Below are 21,443 nucleotides of genomic sequence, written 5' to 3'. Positions count from 1 at the left end.
TTACAGACCCCTTACACGAGTGGCTCACTCCGTGTGTGCTTACATGCATCGTGATGCAAAAATGCCAAGAGTTTGACTTAATAAAAACCCTTCTGATCCATGAGGAAAACGCCAAATGGTTTTGAGCTAAAGTGGAGGCTGGAGAAGAGAACTAATCTAAATGATCCTTCAAACAAATTCACACCTTGTGGCTTAAGATGATGAAATCTGCCAACTGAGAAGTGGATCTCTGTGGACGGTACTTAGGAAGGCCATTAGGTGGGATCCTCAGAGGTCCCTGTGCAGCCAGCGAGTCCTGCGTGTGACATAAATTGACAGCACCCCAGAGTCTGTTGGCTTGCACTGAAGACCAGGATCCTCGGTCTCTGGAGAGGATCTTGTCTTGTCTCCTATGTTAATATGCAAACGGGTGTTCAGTACCTAGTTCTCGACTAAATAAATTCTTGATTGAATTTAGGATTAAAATTCTCTGATAGTAGATTTATGAGGACATGGTTTTTCAAACTGGTGGTTTTCTGTAATCTATTTTATCATTAGACCTCAAGAACCAATTTGTTTTTGCTGAATTATTCTTGTCTGTGTAAATGATTCCTAGCTGTTTTGCAGAAGGATACTGAGTGGTATTCAGACCTGTTTCCAGACCACCTGGAGGGGGTTCCCACAGGTGCTGCTTCCTGACCCCTGCAATTAGAGTAGTAAGCCTGGCGTGGGGACCAGGAATTTGCAATTCTTTTTTTTTGTTTTGTTTTGTTTTTAAAGATTTGTTTATTTATTTGAGAGAGAGGGAGGGTGCATGTAAACACACACACCTGAACGTGAGCAGTGGGGGCAGGGAGGACAGAGGGAGAGAATGTTGGAGCTCTCCACGCAGAGCTCGGTCCCACAACCCATGAAGCCATGACCTGAGCTAGAACCAAGAGTGAGATGCCCAGCCCACTGGGTCTGAGCCACCCAGATCCTCCTAGAATGTGCAATTCTAACAAATCCCCAGATGACACCAAGACTGGGAGTAATGTCCACCGGAGAGTCACCAGTCGGGACCTCTCATGCTTCTTGCTGCCACCGTACTTGGCCTTCAGTACACCTCTTGGGTCTCGTTCTTTTCGTATTAGCCTCTGTGTGTGAGCGAATGAAATGCAAGGTGCAGCTTCACTGTCCATCCCCCACTCTCATGGGGACTTGGCCTCTCAGCTGTGTGCACAAATGTTTTATATGCATTGAGAAAAGGACTGGAAGCTGTACTTTAAAATACGGCTGTATCGGGTGGTGGGCTTATGAATGTTTTTCTTTTCTTACGCTTTCTTTTCCTGGGGTTTTTGTTTGTTTGTTTTACGGTGACTGACTTTTAGAATCAGAAAAAATGTTTTTCGACTACTTGAGTAAATGGAAATAACTGTGATAATGTGACATTCATCACTTACCTTTGATCAGGTCTTGGCCGACTTCTCTATTTTTGGCTTTGGGGGCAGCGTGGTCTCTGCTGCAGCGGCTCAGCCCTGTGCTCAGACTGCGCGGGCAGCCACAGACGAAACACGATGAGTGTTGTGCCATTGTGGGGGCATTCTATTTAGGGACATTGAAATTAGCCTTTCACATAATTTTCCCATGTTGTGAAATACTATTTTTCTTTAGATTTTTTTTTTCAATCATTTAAACATATAAAAACCATTCTTAGTGTATGGGCCAGAAGAGCAGGCAGTGAGCTGGACTTGGCCCATGGGCTATAGTTTGCTGACCCTGCAAGATGATTATTTTTCTGAAAAGTATGTTTTGAAGAAGTCATGGCTGACCCTTGTGATTATATTGGAATGAAATCTCTGTCTTATGAACTGGAGCCGTAGATTGTTTTTTGCCGGTTGTCTTCACTATATTCTTTCTTTCAAGAGAAAAGTGATGTTTATTTCTCTCCAAAATAAATAATGAAGAAGTTTTTTGATGAAGAAAACACTTCAGACGTTTCAGAAAGCAGGTGACTTTTGCTGGGTTGTTTCATCTTCGGTGGTGAGAGATAACCTGGCCGAGAATATTACATGGCACTGTGAGAAATGTAAGGGAAACGAGGAGAGCCGCTTCTTTGAGTCCTTTAGTTCTGACACCGTTTGGTTATAGGTTTGTTTCTGTAGTAGACCTGTGGGACATTTAGGCCTCAGCCATTCCGGCTCTCAAGGCGTGGTGTTGAATGTTCGTGACTCTGCTGCCCGGAGCAGGACCCGGCTCGGCCCGGGACCTGTACCCGTCTCTGCAGGGACCAGCAGGGCCTCTGTTGTTCCTCCTCCAGACTCACGGGGCATGTGTTGTGATTTTAAGTAAATGAGTAAGGTTTGCTTTGTGTGTTTTTTAAACTTTAATAATTTTAGCATATATATATAGAAGACAGAAATGAATCGTATTTTAGGAATTTCTTTTAAGTCTTCTGGACGTGCTTTCCAAAGCATGGGTGCACAGATGCCCTGCATCCAAGCCGCCGGGCTGTTGAGTGCAGACCACTGGCATCACACCTGGCACAGCAGACTTTGTGCTTGCAGAACCCGGGAAAATGCCTTTTTCACAGTCTCTGCACCAAGGTGTGAACCTGCTGGTTGCGGGGAAGAAGGGGGCAAGCAAAGAGGGTACATTGGTGTGTGCACCAGTGTTCCCTGGTGGCTGAGTGCTTTCCCACAGTCACACAGGACCTTGTACACGTGCTCTGAAGAGCGTTGTTAACACCGCAGGATGCTGCACCCGTAGGAGAAAAGTCCCAGTTTCCCTCAAAACACAGCCCTTCAAGAAAGGACATATGCTGGCCTTGGGAGGTGTGTTTCTGTTCACCAGAAGGGCTGTTCGTGTGAACTCTCCATCCTTTTACCCTTAAAGCCCAGGGGTGTTGGGAAGAAAAGACAGCAGTGTCTTTCATCCTTTTACCATATTCCTCCAAGAAGCATGTTTGACGTCACTGCTGCAAGGGATCATGGTAAATGGGCTGTGTGTGTTTTCGTTTAGGAGGAACACCTAATTTGAAATTACTGTGGCTGAACCAAGAGCCAGGGACACAAGCCCGGCGCGTGGAGGCCCTGCTCGGCTGTTTCGACCTTTCGTCGTCCAGAGAAGAGCTGCAGGCGGTGGAGAACCCATTTAGGGCACTGTGCTGCCTGCTGACCTACCTGTTCGTGCAGGTAACCCCGGCCCTCACTCCCGTCCACTTCCCATGATTCTGTGGGCTGCAGGGCTCTGGGCTGGCCGCGGCGCATCCCCATGTCACCTCGTCCCTTGCTGTCATCTCATGAGAACACGGCTTCCCTGTGGGCGCACGTGCCCGAGGCCCTGGCGGAGGCTGGTGATGCACACAAGGGTCAAGGCATGGGAGGCCCTGCAGGTAGGGGAGCCTGCACTCACTTTGCTCTTGCTTCCCAGCACCTGGGCACAACGTGCCTCTCCTGCAGCTGTCACCGTGAGGGAGACTGGGCCTGTCGGCGGCCCCGTGTCGTGGCAAGAAGGCAGGCAGCCCTGGGCTGAAGGCAGCGCTAAACCGCTGAGCCACTGGGCTGCCCTGAAGTCATTAATCTTATATTTACAAATTTATCCAGAGAAGCAGGCTCCCTGCAGGGGGGCCTGATGCAGGACTCGATCCCAGGACCCCGGGGTCATGCCCTGAGCCAGAGGCAGATGCTCAACGCCTGAGCCACCCGGGCGTCCCTGGCTGTATTATTTTGAAATGATTTTGTCTCACAATTTGTCACAACCACAATGAAAACAAAGTCCTTTGCCATCACGGCTTTCTTTATCCACTTAGACCTCTTGTCCTCGATGCCGTTGAGCTGTCTTGGCTTCTACTCTGGCCTCCACACATGCTTGACCTGGGTCTTCTCTGACACAAACATCACATTTTCATTTGCCTGGATTAGAGAGACTTATGTGACTGTTTCTCAGACCCGAATTTACTTTATGAATTATTGATTGTCTTTAAGAATCTCACTCTTGGGGGATCCCTGGGTGGCTTAGCTGTTAAGCTCCTGCCTTCAGCCCAGGATGTGATCCTGGAGTCCTGGGATCAAGTCCCATATCGGGCTCCCTGCATGGAGGCTGCTTCTCCCTCTGCCTGTGTCTCTCATGAAATAAATAAATAAAATCTTAAAAAAAAAAAAAAAAAAAAAGAATCTCACTCTTGTTCCAGAGTCCACTTCAAGGGAGCTCAATACTGATTTTCCTTTTTCTTTCCTAGATTGTTGTTTTCTTTTGGCTCTGCCAGTGTGTCGCTAGTTGTGGATTTTGCATTCTGTGACAATGTGGTATGGTTCAACAACTCCGAGATTTCACTGCTTCATTATTGGTGTCACATGCACCAATGTAAACTTTAGTTTTTGCTCTACTGTTTTGAGGAGGTTTTGATACCAGACTTAGCAATATAAATGAGTAGAGGGTGGATTTTTAAGTGTAAAACCACTTTTTAAAAAATCTTATTTGCTAAATAATGCAAGCACATACGAATTAATGTTTTCTGTCCGGCATGTCTTAGTCCACAGCCGAGGTGGGGCTGTGTGGGGAGCTGAGCTCTCTCATCCAGAAACATAAGTGTCTTTGCTTGTTGATTCCGTCTGTGTGCGTGTGGACGGTCACTCCGTGGACACACATTTGACTTCCTCTTTCCCGTAAGAGACGTGGGTGGTTGAACCTGTTCATACTCGTGCAGGTGACCGTCATGGAAATCTGTGTCCAGCAGGAAAAGTCCACCGCACAGAACAGGAGCTTCACATCTCCTGTATCTCTGTGACCCTTAAGCAGAGACGCGTCAGGAGGGAAATTTCCACCTTTACCTTCTTTCTGAAAGTACTAATGATGACCTTTATTTTTTTTGATGACCTTTAAATACAGATCTCTCTAGTGTGGGTCAGCGTGAGGCAGACATATGATGTTACTTTGACTTAAAGAGCATATTTAAATTGGAGCTTCTTGAAACCAAAAAATAACGAATCGCCACATCAGTGGCAGCTCTGAGATTAAGATGGAACTGTAGCATTATTCACCGGGTTAATCTCGTAGGGTTTCATAAGGCTTAAAAGATAAATTTATAAAAATACTGTCTTTCCATGGATAAGATGTTTGTGTGATGTGGGATTCAGAACCCGTAGAGAAACGAAATGCTCTCGTACCCTCCAAGTCAGCGACACCACCACCACTTTGTATTTAAAGGCTTACCTGAGAGCCTTGTCTGGAAGGGTGAGTTTACATTGTAGCAAGGGTACGTGGTCTCCCTAACCTGGAGTAGAGCAAGTGCTTTAAGTGGTCATATGCATTATGTGAAATCCTAAAACGTCTGGTGTTACCAAGACTCTGGTGGTCGAGATCTGTTAACTACCTTGGTTACCAGGGAAAGCTGTGGCACACGGCATACTTCTCTTTTCTCCTAAGTTGGTGTTTTAAGATCAGCCTTCTTCAAAAGCTGCTCATGGGGAGAAGCAGAATTACATTCCAGCCCAGTCTCAGTGGAGAGCGATGGGGGTTTATGGAGTAAAAACCTGTGTTCTCTGCTTGGTCTTGCTTCCGTAGACTGGGAGCTTTCTTCTTGGTCCCAAGCACTACACGTCTGTGGATTTTTTGTTAGCCACAGCTGTCATTTACACAGAGGCAACAAGTCCTGGAGGATGGAGCAGGGCAGGGTAGTGACGGGGCCGGTGCCTTCCGTGGGGCCAAGGTGAGTGACTCCCGGAATATTGGCTTCTCCAGGAGAGGCCAGTGGGAGAGTAGGAGTCCCCAGGAACTGTCTTTCTGGTTTATGGTGGGGTCGTTTCTATCAGGAATAAACACTAGCCTTTTTATCACGAGGAAGAATTGACATTCTCACCAGTGGGTCTGTGGTCGTCATCCTGATTTGCTCCCTTCAAGCCTTTACTTGCCGCAGAACACATTCCTGTCTGGAAAGAAGTTCTCATATTGTTACTTTGGCAGTGGGCCCGTGAGCAGGAGCGCTGTGCTGCTTCCCTCTGGTTGAGAGAGTGGTGGCTGAGCTGGCGAGGTCACCGCCCCAGAACCCGGGGGCAGGTGGTGCCTAGGCCCTGCCCTCATTGCCGTCGATTCTTTTTTTTTTTTTTTTAATTTATGATAGTCACAGAGAGAGAGAGAGAGAGAGAGAGAGGCAGAGACACAGGCAGAGGGAGAAGCAGGCTCCATGCACCGGGAGCCCGATGTGGGATTCGATCCTGGGTCTCCAGGATCACGCCCTGGGCCAAAGGCAGGCGCTAAACCGCTGCGCCACCCAGGGATCCCTGATTCTTGAGACCAGAGTTTCCTCATCTGTCTCCCAATCCCTGCCCTCCTCATTCTTGCTCACATTTTGGTGGGACCCCTTGACTCCATGGAAGATTGGAGGGGTTCATATGTAGGGTCCTGTTTCCATTAAACTGGTATCTGAGTATGCAGGCGTTGCCAGGGCTGGCGGGGTGGTTGATCCCGGCCTTGGTCACCCCAGCTCATGCTGCAAACCCCTACATCGCCAGCTCTGGGACCTGGTGGCTGGAACCATCCCCTGTGTTGCTCTAAGACTCCGGCTTGGCGGTGGCTCGTGGCCCCTCTGAGGCGTTGCAGAACTTCTGCCTTGCTGCGGAGTGCCTCTGCCACTCTGCAGCGTGGCCCCGGGCATTGTGTACCGTGGGCTGTGCGTGAAGAGTCCCTGCCGACCCCGGCATCTACCCGCTGCAGGGCCTCGTGCAGAGTGTCCGTTCTCCCCGGAGCTGACACTGCCTCTCCTTTTCTCTCCCTCTCAGGTGGACACTCTTTGCCTGGAGGATCTGCATGCTTTCATTGCTCAGGCCTTGTGCCTCCAAGGAAAGTCCACGGTGCAGCTCGTCGACCTACAGGTACGGGCCTGATTGTCCGTTCTGGAGACCCCCTGCCTGACCAGAGGGTCCGTGCTCTTGCCCGCCTTTTCTTCTGTTGTGTTTTTTAAAGTTTTGGTTGGTGTTCCACAGACGAGATCAAAAGGCGTATTTAATCACGCTGCTTTTATGATGCCGAGTCCTGCGGGGTTAGGGACGTTCAAGCAGAGCTGTGAACAGACGGCGTCCTGCGTCCGTGGAGGCGGCCTCTAGACCTTGGTCACACTGGGTCACTGCTCACAAGAGCCACCTCATTCCAGCGCTGAGAAACGTGTCGTTGTTAATCCCGTGTCAGTATTGTGGCAACATGAAGGCCGTCGTTGGTTTGATCCCTTAGTACCTTGCTGATGTTAGGAAACTAGGACGCCTTTCTCTGGTGTTAGTGTCTGGCCCGTACGCGCCCTGTCCTGTCTGCCGTCTGTAGGCCTGGTCCCCCAGACTCCAGTCACCGCGCCCGCCTGTGTCCTCTCCCGGCGCTGCTGTGGAGTGTTGCGTAGTGCAGGTCACGCACCTGTGCTGCTTTTATTTGCATGTTGCCACGAGGGGGGGGAAGGTGGAGGGTATTCCTTTCATTTCACAACCTGGCCGTTGGCAGCCAACCCCACCTGCTCTTCTGCGGCCACAGCCTGTGAGATCCAGCAGATGTTTCTTAGGGGAAAACCCAAGGTCAGGTCAGTCGTTGGTGGAAACTTAAGACTTTGCTTTATAAATGCCATTGGGTAACAGTAAGGAGTTTTATCCATAGATTCTAGTTAATTGAATTAGTTTTCACTTGTCTTTCCAGGGGATAAAAACTAATGCATTTCATTTACAAATAACTTCTGACCTAATGTCCCAACTCCTGCATGCGGGTTTACCCCATAAACTGCTCCTCCCAGTTGTCCAACTAAAGGGATGGTGCCAGGTTTTGTGTGTTAGCAGTTTTGTTACATTGTATTCAAGAAAGTTATTTTTAAAAGTGGATATTTTTTCCTCCTTTTGGCAAGACACAATTTTAACAAGTGAATTTTGGGTTATTAGAAGCTTTATGTATTCTTTTTCTCTGAGCTGTAATTGACACGTTATGTGCAGCGGTGTTTGTGTACGTTGTGCAGTGGTCACGCAGCAAGTCTGCTTAGTATACGTCAGCATGGAGTTACAGAATTTTTTTCTTGTGATGAGAACTTTTTATATTTATGCTCTCAGCAATGTTCAGATACGCAGCACAGTATTGCTAACCGTGGTCTGCACGCTGGACGTGATGCCCGCCGCTTACTAGTGCCGTCACTGGACGTCCCTTTTGACCTTCACCCACTTTAGCCGTCCCTGCCCCCAGTGACCACCGTTCTCTGTGTAGAAGATTGCACAGAGACGTGAAATCACAGTATTTGTCTTTCTCGGACTTATTTTACTTAGCATAATGTCCTCAAGGTCCATCCACGTTCCCACTAATGGCAAGATTTTGCTTTTTTTTTTTTTTTTAAGATTTCACTTTTTTTATAGCTGAATAATGCCGCGTCGGGAATATACGCCACACCGCCTTAGTGTACTCACGAGGTGACGGACATCGGGTTGTCTGCATAGCCTGTCGTCTGCTGTGAGTGATGCTGCAGTGAGCATGGGCTGCACGTACCTCCTCACGACAGTGATTTATCCCGGGAAGCTGCGTGCTGGAATGTGGGGAAGTTCCATGTTGGGTTTTTGAGGAGCCTCCACGCTGTTCGCCAGAGAGGCTGCACCAGCCTGCATTGCCACCAGCAGTGCACACGGGTTTCCCTTTCTCCGCATCCTCGCCAGCACTTACCTTTTGTCTTTTTAGCGATGGCCCTTCGTAATAAGTGTGAGAGGTAAGTGGCCACGTATGCATAGGCTTACTTTTGACCTCTCTACTCCGTTCCGTTGATTTGTGTCTGTTGTTATGCCAGTACCTACTGCTTTGGTGGCCGTAGCCCTGTAATACGGCGTGGAATTGGGGACATGACACCTCCAGCTCTGTGATCGTAGCGCACCTGCTCGTGGGGCGTTTTGTTGGATAGTATGAACATTTTATCAGTATTTGTTCTTCCAACCCATGAGCGCGACTGTCTTTCCATTTGTTCACATCATCTTCATGTTCTTTGATCAGTGGTTTATAGTTTTCAGAGAGCAGGTTTTCACCTCCCTGGTTGTATTTATTCCCGGGGATCTTATTCTTTTTGATGCGGTTGTAAATAGGACTATTCTCCTAATTTTTCTTTCTGATAGCTCCTTATTACTGTATAGAAATGGCACAGATGTCGTGTATTGACGTCGTATCCTGCAGCTTTATTGAATACATTGATTAGTTCTAACCATCTTTTGGTGGCGTCTTAAGGATTTCCTATGTATAGTATCTTGTTATTTGAAGATAGTGAGTTTTACTCGTTCCTTTCCATGTGGATGCTTGTGTTGCTTTCCCTGGGCTGGTTGCTGTGGCTGGGACTTGCAGTCCTGTGTTGAATAAAGGCGGCGAGAGTGGACATCCTCGTCTTGTTTCCAGTCTCAGAGGAAAAGCTCTCAGCTTTTCACCACTGGGGATGATGTTAGCTGATGGCTGTCCCTCCTTTTGGCAAAACACAATTTTAAAAAGTGAACTTTCAGTTATTAGTAGGTTAATACGATTCTTAACACTAGATTGTAGCCCCAGCTGCGTGGCCTTCCTCCCAGACGGCTGTCCTGCTGCCACTGGCCTGCTGCTTTCATCTCCCCTCCTGGTAGAATTAAACAGGCAGCCAAGCAGGCAGAAGGGAAGGGGACTTGGAGGTCGTGCCATCTGCCTGGTGCGTGTGGGCGGTAGGACAAACTGGAGTCGATGCTGATTCTGGCTCCCTCCCTGCTAGTTGCATGACCTTGAACAAGTTCTTAGGAACAAACAGCAGAGCCTGACTTCCCCCTTGTAAATACCGTGTGGGTGCTCTCGGTTGGACTCGCGTGCGTGGTCCCACCACTGCCTTGTCTTGGGCAGAGCCGAGGTGGAGTCGGCCCTCAACACCCACCAGGGGGTCTTTTCTGGGCGGGGGCACCTGCGGGAGAGTGCCCGCTGCGTGGGGTCCTCTCCCCCAGGCCCTGCGCTTGCCAGGCTGGCCGGAACCTTCCCCGTTGTTTGAGCTTCTCCAGCAGAAGCGAGATCTGCGGCAGCTGTGACTGACATGGGTTCCCTGGAGGGACTGTAACTGGGCAGCTCCAGGGAGGGACCCCCGGAGGGCCCCTGCGGCGAGTGTCTCAGGAGGAGGGGTGGGTCGGGTTTGTTTTACCAGCGGTGAGCCTGGAAACACAGATTTCAGAGGCCTCGTGGCTGCCCTGGGATTGGGTTGGTTGTGGAGCTGCCGTGAGGTGGCGGGGCACGGCCCCCCGGGTCTCACTCCGCTCCCACTGCCCAGGGGCAGTCGTCAGGGGCTTAGCTGTGCCTTTGGTCCCCCACCCTTGTCTTCACCACAGGCTGTGGACCTACACGGCTGCAGGGCCTGGTGCCCCTGCCCACTGGTGCTCATGGGAATCTTCAAATGCCCTGTTAGGTTCGCACCAGCATTATTTTTCTTGTCCCAGCAGGTCAAATAGAGCTTTAAAATGGTGTACAGAGTGACATTCATTAATAATCCGCGTGATGGGATTTTCCGCGTGGAGACGGCAGCTGGTGTTACGTGCACACACGCGTTCATTCACAGACACGAGGCTGCTCTCGGGGTGAGGAGTACAGGAACTGAACCTGTGGCAGTCACGGGAGAGAAGAAGGGAAGAAGGGAAGTGGTATCACCTGTAATTAGGAAGGTGCAGGGGCATTTGCTGTGCCCACGCACAGAGGGCAGGCCTGCCGGGGACCTGCTGTGACCGTCCCCTGCCGGTGCCCGGGACCCGGCGTGTGCACCGTACTGTACACACTTGGCTAGTGCAGCCCCGTGGGCACCCGGGGTTAAGGATGTGGACAGGACGAGGTTGGGGTGTCCGCAGAGTGAGGAGGGACACTCTGCTAGGCAGTAGGCAGAGTCTCGCCGAGCAAGCGACCTGGGAAGCCCCTCGCTCAGCAGCTTGGGGTGGGTTCTTGGGGTCTCAGCAGAGGGTGCTGTGTTGTCAGTGTCTCTTCCAGTGCCACAGGGAGGACTTGAGATCTGCTATGGGCGCACCTGCTGTGCTGGTGTCAGCGCGCCGTGCCCCTCGTCCCAGTGCCAGCGGCACCGCGCACACACAGGGCACGGCTGGGTCCTTGTGGACACGGCGTCTCAGATGGGTGAACTGCATGCGTGCTCCGGGCCACGGCGCCCATGCCGGCAGCAGCTCCTGGGTGACATATCCCCCGGGGGCCTTGGGCAGGACCTGACTTTAGGACGACCTCGCTTGTTCTGGACACTCAGCCCCCTGGGCACCTGCACTGAGCGCAACGTTCTCCTGATGTCCTGTCGTTGCTGCTCCTCACCACACTCTGCGTCCCTCCCCTGCTGGGGCCTCGGTGGTATCAGCTGGAACAGCCACCCTTCACCTCCAAGACTCATCTAGCGCTTCTGCGGGCTTTCCTTTGAGGAGGAAGGTAACTGCATGGCGTTTCTTGAGGACTGAGAGCACGCTGCTGGTCTCTGTGCTGGGCCCAGAACACACTCAGGCATGAGGACGGCACTATACCTTGCAAAGTAGGCTGTTGGTTTTTTTAGAAAGATTATAAATATTTTACAGTAATTTTTTTAAAGATAGTATTTATTCATGAGAGACACAGAGAGGCAGAGACATGGGCAGAGGGAAAAGCAGGCTCCCTGCGGGGAGCCCGATGCAGGACTCGATTCCGGGACCCTGGGGTCACGCCCTGGGCTGAAGGCAGATGCTCAGCTGCTGAGCCCCCCAGGCATCCCTGCAGTAATTTTTATACCATTCTTTAGAGAGAAAGAAAAGTTCTGTTACGTTGTGAGAGAGATGAAGGTGGGTGTCGTGGCTGAGGCCCCCTGACGGGGCTGGTGAGGATGCATTCTGCTCTGGAGTCTGCTCTGGAGTCCAGCCCACCTGTGCTGAAGTCTGGGTTTGGGGTTTGGGAGCTGGGGCGTCAGCGATGGAGGCTTGTTCATTGTTGGTCCTCCGCGTCACAGCTGGATGCTGTAGAAGTGTCAGATGCTCGGTACGTTTGAGGTCTGAAGACACTGTCGTCTGCTGGAGGCAGGACGAACGGGACCTTGGAGGCGGTGCAGGCAGGCTGCGGGCTCAGGCTGTGCTCAGGGCGTTGGCCTGGGCCGGGGCGCTGCTGCGTGGTCATGCTTCCTGTCGTCTCCCCAAACAACCTCCTGGGTAAAAGCAACTGTAGAAATCTTCCATTAAAAGATCTTTAGTCAGGGGTCCCTGCGGGGCTCAGCAGTTGAGCGTCCACCCTCAGCTCAGGACATGACCCCAGGGTCCCGGGATCAAGTGCCACATCGGGCTCCCCGCAGGGAGCCTGCTTCTCCCTCTGCCTGGGTCTCTGCCTCTCTCTCTCCGTGTCTCTCGTGAATAAATAAATACCATCTTAAGAAAAAAAAGTAGAATCTATTGAAGCTTTTACTTTTTATTTATTTTTTTAAAGATTGTATTTATTTATTCATGAGAGACAGAGAGGCAGAGACTCAGGCAGAGGGAAAAGCAGGCTCCATGCAGGGAACCCGACGTGGGACTCGATCCCGGGTCCCCAGGGTCACTCCCTGGGCCGAGGCAGTGCTAAGCCACATGGGCCGCCCAAATCTATTGAAACTTAAAGTTGACGCAAGTACAGAAGGTGAAGACTCCCTGGACAGATTAGATACGTGGCGGCAAGCAGGTACCCTCGTGCCCACAGGACCCAGATGGGCTCCTCCGAGGGTCGGCTGACCAGGTCTTGGGGGCTGCGGGGAGGTGCCCTCCCAGCTCCGGCAGCCGGTCACGGGGAGCTGACCTGTCACCTCCTGGGCCCTTGGCCCCTTGGCCCTCCGGTCACACTGCATGTCCCCCGGGCACACTTTGGAGGCTGTGAGCTCCGGGACGCAGGCACGTTTGTGGAGGAGCAGGAGGGGGCTCTCGTGATGCTGGCCAACCCGGTGCCTTTCCTGCACTGCCGTCCCGGCCGGAGATGAGCCGTTTCTCTGGTCTGCGGAGCCCCGAGGGAAGCACAGATCCTCAGTGGCCACAGCCGTCCTTCCAGGCGTCGTTCGAGTGAGGACATGTGCGTCGCTCGGGACATCTCTGGCTCCCGGTGTCACGGTGCAAAAGGGCCCAAATGATCCACCTGGCTGCATGGATGCCCCACAGCTAAGCTGCCGCTGAGGGGGCGGACGCAGGAGTCCCCTGCAGAGACGCTGCTTGCTGCACAGCCTCGCGTGCCCCCCTCGCAGCGTCTGTCGGCGCCGCAGGACCCTGGCAGCCGCAGCAGCCGCAGGTGGGACGGCCTCGGTGTAGAGGCCCCGTGTGTGCATCCCGGGGCCCCGCACGGCACTGGAGCTTCAGAACTGAAGCTGTTGGCAGACAGGCGCCCCACTCTGCTGTCCTCACTGTCCGCTTGCCCCTGGCCGCACTGTCGTGGCACTTCTCCTGGGAACCCCTCCCCGGGATGTTGAGACTGGCCTCTGGCCTCCCCTCTGCAGGTCGCTTGCACCTGGAGCAGTGGCCCAGGACAGATGCTCAGGGGTGTCACGCTGGGCCATGGCCTGGCCTTCCGTGTCCTCCGTCCCTCCCGAAGCCCCCCGACAGGCTGGCGCTGCCCAGACCTGGCCTCCCGGCTTCCTGCACACCCTGTGCCGAGGGATTCCTTTCCTGCTGGAAGGACCTGTGCTCACCTGCGATACCTGCGCGGGGCGGCTGTCTGTGTGCCCGGTGACGCCTCACCAATGTCACCAGATCTGCTGCAGGGCCTGTCGCTTCCTTCTGCCTGAGGGTCCCTGTCCTGGTCCTGGGGTTCGCGCTATCCTCGCACCCCTGGGCCGCAGCCCCTCAGGACTGCACACTCGGCTTCACTCCACCCGGGTCTTCTCTGTTTTCAGTTCAGCGGGTGCTCAGTGAGTTTTGTTTCCATGAATTGAAATATCTTCTCACTTATTTGGGGTGGAAGCTGAGTCCTTTATTACTTTTATGGAATCTGTGCATTGACGGTATTTGGATGCTGATTTGCTTAGTACTTGCACCCGTCGCTGTACTTCTGTGTCGGCTTGTAGGAGTGCTTTGTCTTCATGAATCAGTCTTCAAATAAAATGTATTTTTCTACAATGGAAACAAATCTTAGGATATACTTTGTGTCCTTTTTTTTTTTTTTTTTAAATTTTATTTATTCCTGAGAGGCAGAGACACAGGCAGAGGGAGAAGCAGGCTCCCTGCGGGGAGCCCAACTCAGGACTTGATCTCAGGACCCTGGGGTCACGCCCTGAGCTGAAAGCAGATGCTCAACCCCTGAGCCACCAGGGGCCCGACATACTTTGCATCTTAACCTTCCTTTTCCAAACCGCATTGCACAGCTTGGCAGCAGTGTGCCGGGGTGGAGGGATGGGGTCCCTGAGACGTGCTTGTCCTGTTGCCTGTCTCCTGCTGCCCCTGCTGCCCCCACAGGACAGGGGTGCCCCGCAGTGTGTCCCCCGGGCCGTGGCGTGCCCTCAGCTACAGCTCACGCTGCCTGGGTGGGGGCGGTCTGTGCCTTCTCCCTCCTGACCCAGGGCCTACCCCTCGCTCTTGCTCCGACACGTGCTGCCTGTGGCACATCTGATCCTGAAGTTCTCAGGGGCAGGATGTCAGAAAGTCAGAACCCAGAACTGACTGTAGCCCCTGTTGCTGGTGTGTGCTGATGGGGGATGTCCTGGGCGAGCAGAGGTGCAGCCGGTGAAGGAGAGCAGTGGAAGTACAGCTGATCCTCCAGTGTTGCCTCCTCTTGTTTCTCGCAAACACTAGTCTGTTACGGTTCTTGTGAACCTGGTTCTTTCTGTAATTGTACAGTTGTGAGTAGATTGTATCCTCTCAGGTGGTTGCGGGTCTGACCATGTCGCTGCAGAGGTGGATGTGCCACCGTGATGTGCAATGATGTAGGAGTGGAGGCGGGGGAGCAGTTCCCTGGGGTGGGTGCCCCGGGGCTCAGTGCGGGGGGTGAGGACGTGGGGGTCTGCAGGGGTCCCTGGGGGGGTGCCTGTGGCTCAGTGGCGGGGGTGAGGACGTGGAGGGTCTGCAGGGGTTCCTGGGGTGGGTGCCCTGTGGCTCATTGGGGGGTGAGGACATGGAGGGTCTGCAGGGGTCCCTGGGTTGGGTGCCTGTGGCTCAGTGGGGGGGTGAGGATGTGCAGGGTCTGCAGGGGTCCCTGGGGTGGGTGCCCCATGGCTCAGTGGGGGGTGAAGACGTGGGGGGTCTGCAGGGGTCCCTGGGGTGGGTGCGGGGAGCCGTGCCCTGGGGACCCTCGCAGGCTGTGCTCTTCCCGTCCTGGTTCCTCAGGCTCCTGAGTTCCCAGCAGGCTGGCCCGGCCTTCAGTCAGCTGTGCTTCTCTGCTGTGGGGCCTTCATGTGAGACCTCAGGAGAAATAGAGAAATTGTCTTCTTGTTAGTGTGAGCGGGTGTCAGGACGGCTGCAAACAAGCCGGAGCCCCAGGCCCGCCGACGCCAACTCCCCTGGGGTAGCACGTCCATGTGGCCGGGTGGCCGTTGTGTTTGTCTGCAGGGGCGTCCGGCGTGGGCCTTCAGTGCTGTTTGCGGGGCGCTGCCATAGTCAGGGCCCGTGCCCGGAGCCCCACATGTACGAGTCTGTGCACTGTGGCCTGGATACAGATGTGACCCAGTGTAAGGAGAAGCCCGACTCAGTTCAGCACATCCTAATCTCTGGAGCGAACGCTGTCACCTGAGGTTGGTTATTTCACAGGAGCAGACTCTGGTTCCCCACGCAGTGCCCGGGGACGTGCGGACGCTGCCGTGTTACCATCCTTCCTCTGCCCCTGGCGTGGCACAGGGTGACACGGCCTCTAGGCTGATGGAGGAGGGCTTTGGGGGGACCGCAGTCGGTCATGTCGGGGCAGAGAAGCCGCCTTCGTCCTGTTAGGCTGGAGCTCCTGGAGGGCGGGGCCCGCACGGTAGCCTCGCTCGGGCAGCTCGTCCACTGCCCTGACTCCCTGGGCCCAGACAACCATGGAGGCCTCAGGAGGCGGGTGATCTCCCCCCGACCCTTGGCTGGCACGGGGACACCCGCTCTGGCTCTCCTGCGGCGGCTGTGGCATAGGGCCCTCCTGAGCTGTGCTGCAGCGTTAGCTGTGCTGGGGCCTGCGTCCTGGCTTGGACCAGCGAGCACCCCGGGCCAAGGTTGTGCCCAGGCTGGGCTGCCGTGGCCTCTGGCCCGCGTGGGGTCACAGCTCGCCCGTGTCACAGACACGCGCACGGGAGGGCAGTGATCCTGTCCTTGCCCATAAGCACCGTGTTCTGGAGTGGAGTCAAGCCGTTTCCTAATACAGAGCCCTCCACCCATCCATCTGCAGGGCAGCAGCAGCGTCTAGCACGTTCTGGTATTGGAGCAGCAATCTCATGCACTCACTGCCAGACCGGGCCTGGGGGTGCAGGAGAGGAAGGCGGCCATCCCGGGAGGGTGGGTCCAGCAGGCACGGGACAGGTGAGCAGCGGCCTGGGGCGGGAGGGCCTGTGCCTCCGGGCTGGAATTTGATGGATCGGAGGGGAGAGTAGGGTCAGGACAGGAAGGCCTTGGGGGGAGCAAAGAAATTGGTTGGGTTCATTGTGCAGCTTAGAGACTGAAAAGGTGGCTCTGCTCACAGCTGGGGCTCCCCGGGGGTGTGGTCAGGGCTTCGGGCAGCAAAGGGACAGGAAGCCCTGGGTCCTCATGTGCGGTCTCAACAGGTAGAGGCGAGGGGCCAAGCATGGGGTGCGGCTAGACAGGACCGTGAGAAGCGTCCGGGAGGCGGGCTGGGCAGGGCCCAGGGAAGGACCCAGGCGCGAGCATGCTGTGTCCTGGTCGGGGGTCCCAGGGAGACACGAGGGCCTTGGTCGGCACACGGTCACATATGAGGTGTGTGTGGGTCATGGGGCCTGCACGTCTGAGCATGGGGAGTGTTGGCGCTGGAGATGGATGTGGGAGACGTGCCCACGTTGGGAGGAGGACGTTAGCGTCAGGCTGTCCATGGGGGCCCCTGAGAACAGCCCCCTCAGGACGGCAGGGAGCTAGCCGGGAACACGGCCCCAGGGGCAGGGCGCCCGGGCGGGGGGCAGGCAGGAGGACAAGGATGAGGGCGGGCGAGCTGGACTTGCACTGGAGCAGGTTCTGGAGAGTGGGGCCTCCTCACGGCGGGGCCTGGGTGGGGGGGCGAGGCGGGAGGACTGCCCCTGGGCTGAGGGCCGGCCGGGTGCAGGCACGGGCACTCGGACACCCGAGGGGGGACAAGGACGTGTCCCCCTGGAGTATGGCCCACGGGGTGCACATCTCTCGGGGCTCATGTGGCCTTCCCTGACCCTGCACGCCCCCAAGGGCTGCGGAGAAGCCCCAAGAATGGAGCAGTTGACCGCAAAGTGGGGGGTCCAAAGGGAAGTGATTGAGAAATTATCAGCACCCCCAGCCCTTCAGGACTGTGACTTTATTTCTGATTTAATGTGTTTTTCTTGGTTTAGAATTTATTTTTAGTGCCTGATAATGAAAACTGTAGTAGAGGTTCCAAAAATGCCCACGTCTGTCGGAGGAATTATCCTCAGCACGCTTTGCCAGCCTTCCGGCAAAGACGGCGTTAACATAAGGACTCGTGGCCCATCTATTTAAAGTGCTCACCTGGCGCCGCGTGTTTATTTTCGTCATGCCCAGAATTGCTGTTGTGCATGGGATAGCAGGAAAAAAATACATCTTTATTTTCACCAACTTCTAACTGAAATTCCTCATTTCCTTTAAGACAGAGTCAACAAATCACAGTAATAATAGCAGCAGCTGCATCGGTGTCACCCGTAGGAATCTTGGAGGATCCCATGTCTCGTTATAGTTGTAGAAACCAGTGTGTGTCCTTTGCCGTCGTCCTTGTGCCCAGATTAGTCACTATACCCGCTGCTCTCTCTTATTATCTAGAGATAATACAGAGGGGCGCCGGGGGGCTCCTTGGTGAAGCATCTGCCTTCAGCTCAGGTCGCAATCCCAGCCAGGGTCCTGGGATCGAGTTCCACGAGGGGCTCCCTGCTCCGCCGGGGAGTCTGCTTCTCCCTCTCCCTCTGCCCCCACTGCTTGTGCGCACTCGCTCACTGTCTCCCTCCAAGTGATTGGATAAAATCTTAATAAATAAATAAAAATAAAGATATACAAAGAAATGGGTAAATTCTTACATTGTAAATTTATGTTATTTTTAAAACTATAGTTCTTTATGATTAATTGTCTTATAAGCTTATTATTTTATTGTTTGTATCTAATGTTACTCTGGGACAGATCTGTAGGTTTTTTTTTCCAGGCTGCCAAAATTGTTCATGATAATGAAAGTATTGAGAATCCTGGTAGAGACCAAGTGCTGGAGCTGCCTTCCAGAGTGGGAGACGGAGGTAGTCTGGATGCATTTTCCTGCTAAAGACAAATAGAAAACCTAAAAAAAAATTTTTTTTAATAAATCTTAAAGTATCAGATGGCTAAAAGAGTCATAAAGAATAACTAAGTCAAGATTATAGAAAACAAGCCCAGGAAGATCAGCCGAGTGTTGGGAGTCACCTTTGCTCCAGACTCTGCCTGGTAAGAAAGGAGAAAACATAACTGGCCACGGTCAGGAGTAGACCAGGTGTCACACAGGCCGTCGCGAGCAGAAGGGTTAGCGGAATGCCCCAGGCAGCCTTGCACACAGATCGAGCAGGGGAGCCTTAGTGGACCAGAGCCCCCAGAGCACAACGGCTGCAGTCCACCCATTATCTAATAGTCTACACAGCCAGATGACCGCTCAGGGGATCTCGTTCATAGTTTTTAAAACTCTCTCCAAAATACATCTGTAGCCCAGTTGGTTTCACTGGATCCACCTATCAGCATTCAAAGAATTTTTAAAAATTATTTTAAATTTTTTTTAGCATTCAAAGAATTAATACCAGTTCTATGCCTTGTCTTCCAGAAAGTATGAGAAGATGGAATACTTCCCAGCGAGGCCAGTACTACCCTGATTCCAAAACCAGATAAATGAATTAAAAAAAACAAAACAAAAAAAAAAAAAACACGTCAGGCCAGTGTCCCTCACGAACATACAGAAATCCTTCACAAAACGTTAGTAGGTCATACCAAGCAATGTGTAAAGAGAAGTATATACCATGAGCAAGTGGGGTGGTTTATTGCCGGGATGCATGGCTGATTCAGAATTCAAATATCTGTGTAATTCTGTCCTCGGCTACTGAGGAAAATCACATGATCATATCAAGTATTCAGAAAAACCATTTCACAGAATTCAAGAGCCATTTGTGATAAAACCCCAGCAGAGTAGGAAGAGGGGAGGGGACCCTTTCCAGCTCGACGGAGAATATCTACAGTTCCCTGCAGCCGACATGACGCACGCCAGTCAGCACCGCGGGCGGCCCCCCGGGACTAAGGCCCGATGTGCCCTCGCGCCGCCCGTGGAGCATAAGCACGGAGCCCGCGCGTGTGGCCTGTGCCCTGAGGTGGGAAAGGGATAAGAGGCATCCAGATCACCTGGGACAGAACGGTCCCACTTTGCAGACGGCACGACTCTGCACACAGAATCCCAAGGAATCTATCAGAACACTTGGTGAGTTCAGCAAGATCTCAGGCTGAAGATCGGCACAGAACAGACAGACCACGCTTGCGTCTCTGTATACTAAAATGTAAAGGGTAACAGCACTTAGCTTGTTCCTCACAGACGTGGACAGTGTCTGTGTGCTGAGAAGCACGAAATGCTGGCGGAAGCAGTCAGAGGCGGCTTACGTTCCCAGCCAGGCGGACACGCCGTCCTCACAGACGTCGGTCCCGCGGAGCGTCCCTTCTACCCGAGCTGGTGGACAGTTCCTAGCAAAATCCCAGCAAGGCTTTTGTTGTTATTGATACGACAAGATTATTCTAAGACTTCTATGGAAGAGCAAAAGAACTAAGATGCAGCCAAAACGGTTCTGAAAAGAATAACAACGCGGGAGGAACATAGCTGGTAACAGAGCTTGTTCCGGGACTACACCCGTCAAGACCTGGAGTGGCTGCGCGTCGGAGACCCAAGCGGGCCACACAGGCCCTGCCACCCGCCTGGCGTTGGCGAAGCACAGACGTCTTGTGAACAGGTGGTGCTGGGGCAGTTGCACAACCACGGACAAAATAGGAGTCATGACCTTCACCTCCCCACTCGTGCAAAAGATTAAGTCGAGTAGAAGACTGAGCTACATGCAGAATGTGTCATACAGAACTCGGGCAAAACACAGAAAACTTAGGAATCTGGGCCTGGGTAAAGAATTCTTAGGTTTCACATCAAAAGCATGATACATAAAAGAAGATTATTAAGTTGGACTTCATCAAAATTAAAAACCTTTGGTCTGTAAAAATAAGGAATGACAAGCTTCGGAATGGGAGGAAATATTTGTCAACACACGTCTGACAAAGGTCCTGTGAGGAGAAAACACGAGGAGCCTCAAAACTCAGTAGTGAAAACCAAACCGTCCGCTCAGAACGTGGGCAACAGACAGACATTTCACTGGGAAAGGTGTTGGCCTGGAAGCAGGTGGGCAGCCCTGCGGCGTTCACTGGCGCCACCACGAGGGGCGAGGGGCCAGCGTGCGGGTGTCAGAGCAGCCAGACGGCGCACGGCGTCCTCGCAGCCCATCTCCTCCGCGAGGGGGACCGCTCCGGGTGGGTGCGCAGGTCTTGAGCGGCTGAGTGCGCCCTTACCCCGTGCCCCGGCACCCCAGCCCCCTCTTGGCATTTGTCCCACAGAAACGAAGACCTACCTGCTCCCCCCGAACCCGGAGGTGAGCATTCTCAGCAGCTGCACATGTGACGGCAAGAGCCGGAAACAAGAAAAATGTCCTTAAATAGGCAAACGCTCAAACCAGCTGGCCCATCCACACTGCGGGGTGGGGGGGCTTGACACACGCAGCCGCGTGAGCGCACCTCGGGGTTGTGCGGAGGGAGGAAGCCGCTCCCCCCGCGGCCTTGCTCTCGGAATGCCACGGCTGGAGGGTGGGAGCTGGGGCGGGGCAGATGACTCCAGTCTGCACGAGGAAAGGCTTTGCGGTGGTGGAGCAGCTCTGTATGGGACGGTGCTGCCCACAACTGCACGTGCCGCAGGCGTCGCATAGCACACACCCCACCACGTCTGCCCCTGTGGAAGGGCCTGTTGCCCGTCCTGTGCCGTCCTTTGGAAGGGAGGGGGTTAGCACTACGGGGAACGACGCTGCGTCCGTGGGGCCTTCCATACGATCTCAGCAGCTTCCTGTGACCTGTCCTCACTGCAAAGCGAAAATCCCAAACCAGCCGTGTAGTGCCCAGCAGATAGACAGCTGAGATGGAGGGACGGACACCCAGACGCTGGTAGGTGAGGGCACGGGTGAGCTGTGCCGTCAGCCGGAGAGACTGGTGTGGTGAGCGGGGACTTAGCTGCTCGGTACCAGGAGCGCGTCGTGACTCAGCATGGGCAGCTCCAAAACCACTCGAGACGAAGACTGGCGGGACCACGAAGAGAAACACCTCGGAGGCAGACCCGAAAACAGGGCT

General features: G+C 53.5%; 1 protein-coding gene across 11 annotated transcripts in view; it reads left to right on the top strand.

Annotated features, from left to right (window-relative positions):
• The window catches only part of FAM120B (family with sequence similarity 120 member B), a 90,260-nt gene that overhangs the window by 36,685 nt on the left and 32,132 nt on the right, over positions 1–21,443 (top strand). For all 11 annotated transcript variants that reach the window (XR_013382739.1, XM_077902680.1, XM_077902678.1 and 8 more), the window contains 2 exons: positions 2,980–3,152; positions 6,738–6,830. Coding sequence is in view for 10 of the 11 variants with exons in the window: in XM_077902680.1 (XP_077758806.1) it covers positions 2,980–3,152; positions 6,738–6,830 (266 nt within the window). In the remaining variant the exon portion in view is untranslated. The remainder of the gene's footprint in view (positions 1–2,979; positions 3,153–6,737; positions 6,831–21,443) is intronic.

The sequence above is a fragment of the Canis aureus genome, chromosome 7, assembly GCF_053574225.1.
Source record: "Canis aureus isolate CA01 chromosome 7, VMU_Caureus_v.1.0, whole genome shotgun sequence".
Classification (NCBI taxonomy): Eukaryota; Metazoa; Chordata; class Mammalia; order Carnivora; family Canidae; genus Canis; species Canis aureus.
The sequence above is the reverse complement of the archived record's forward strand: the minus strand, read 5'-3'. Positions and strand labels throughout refer to the sequence as shown.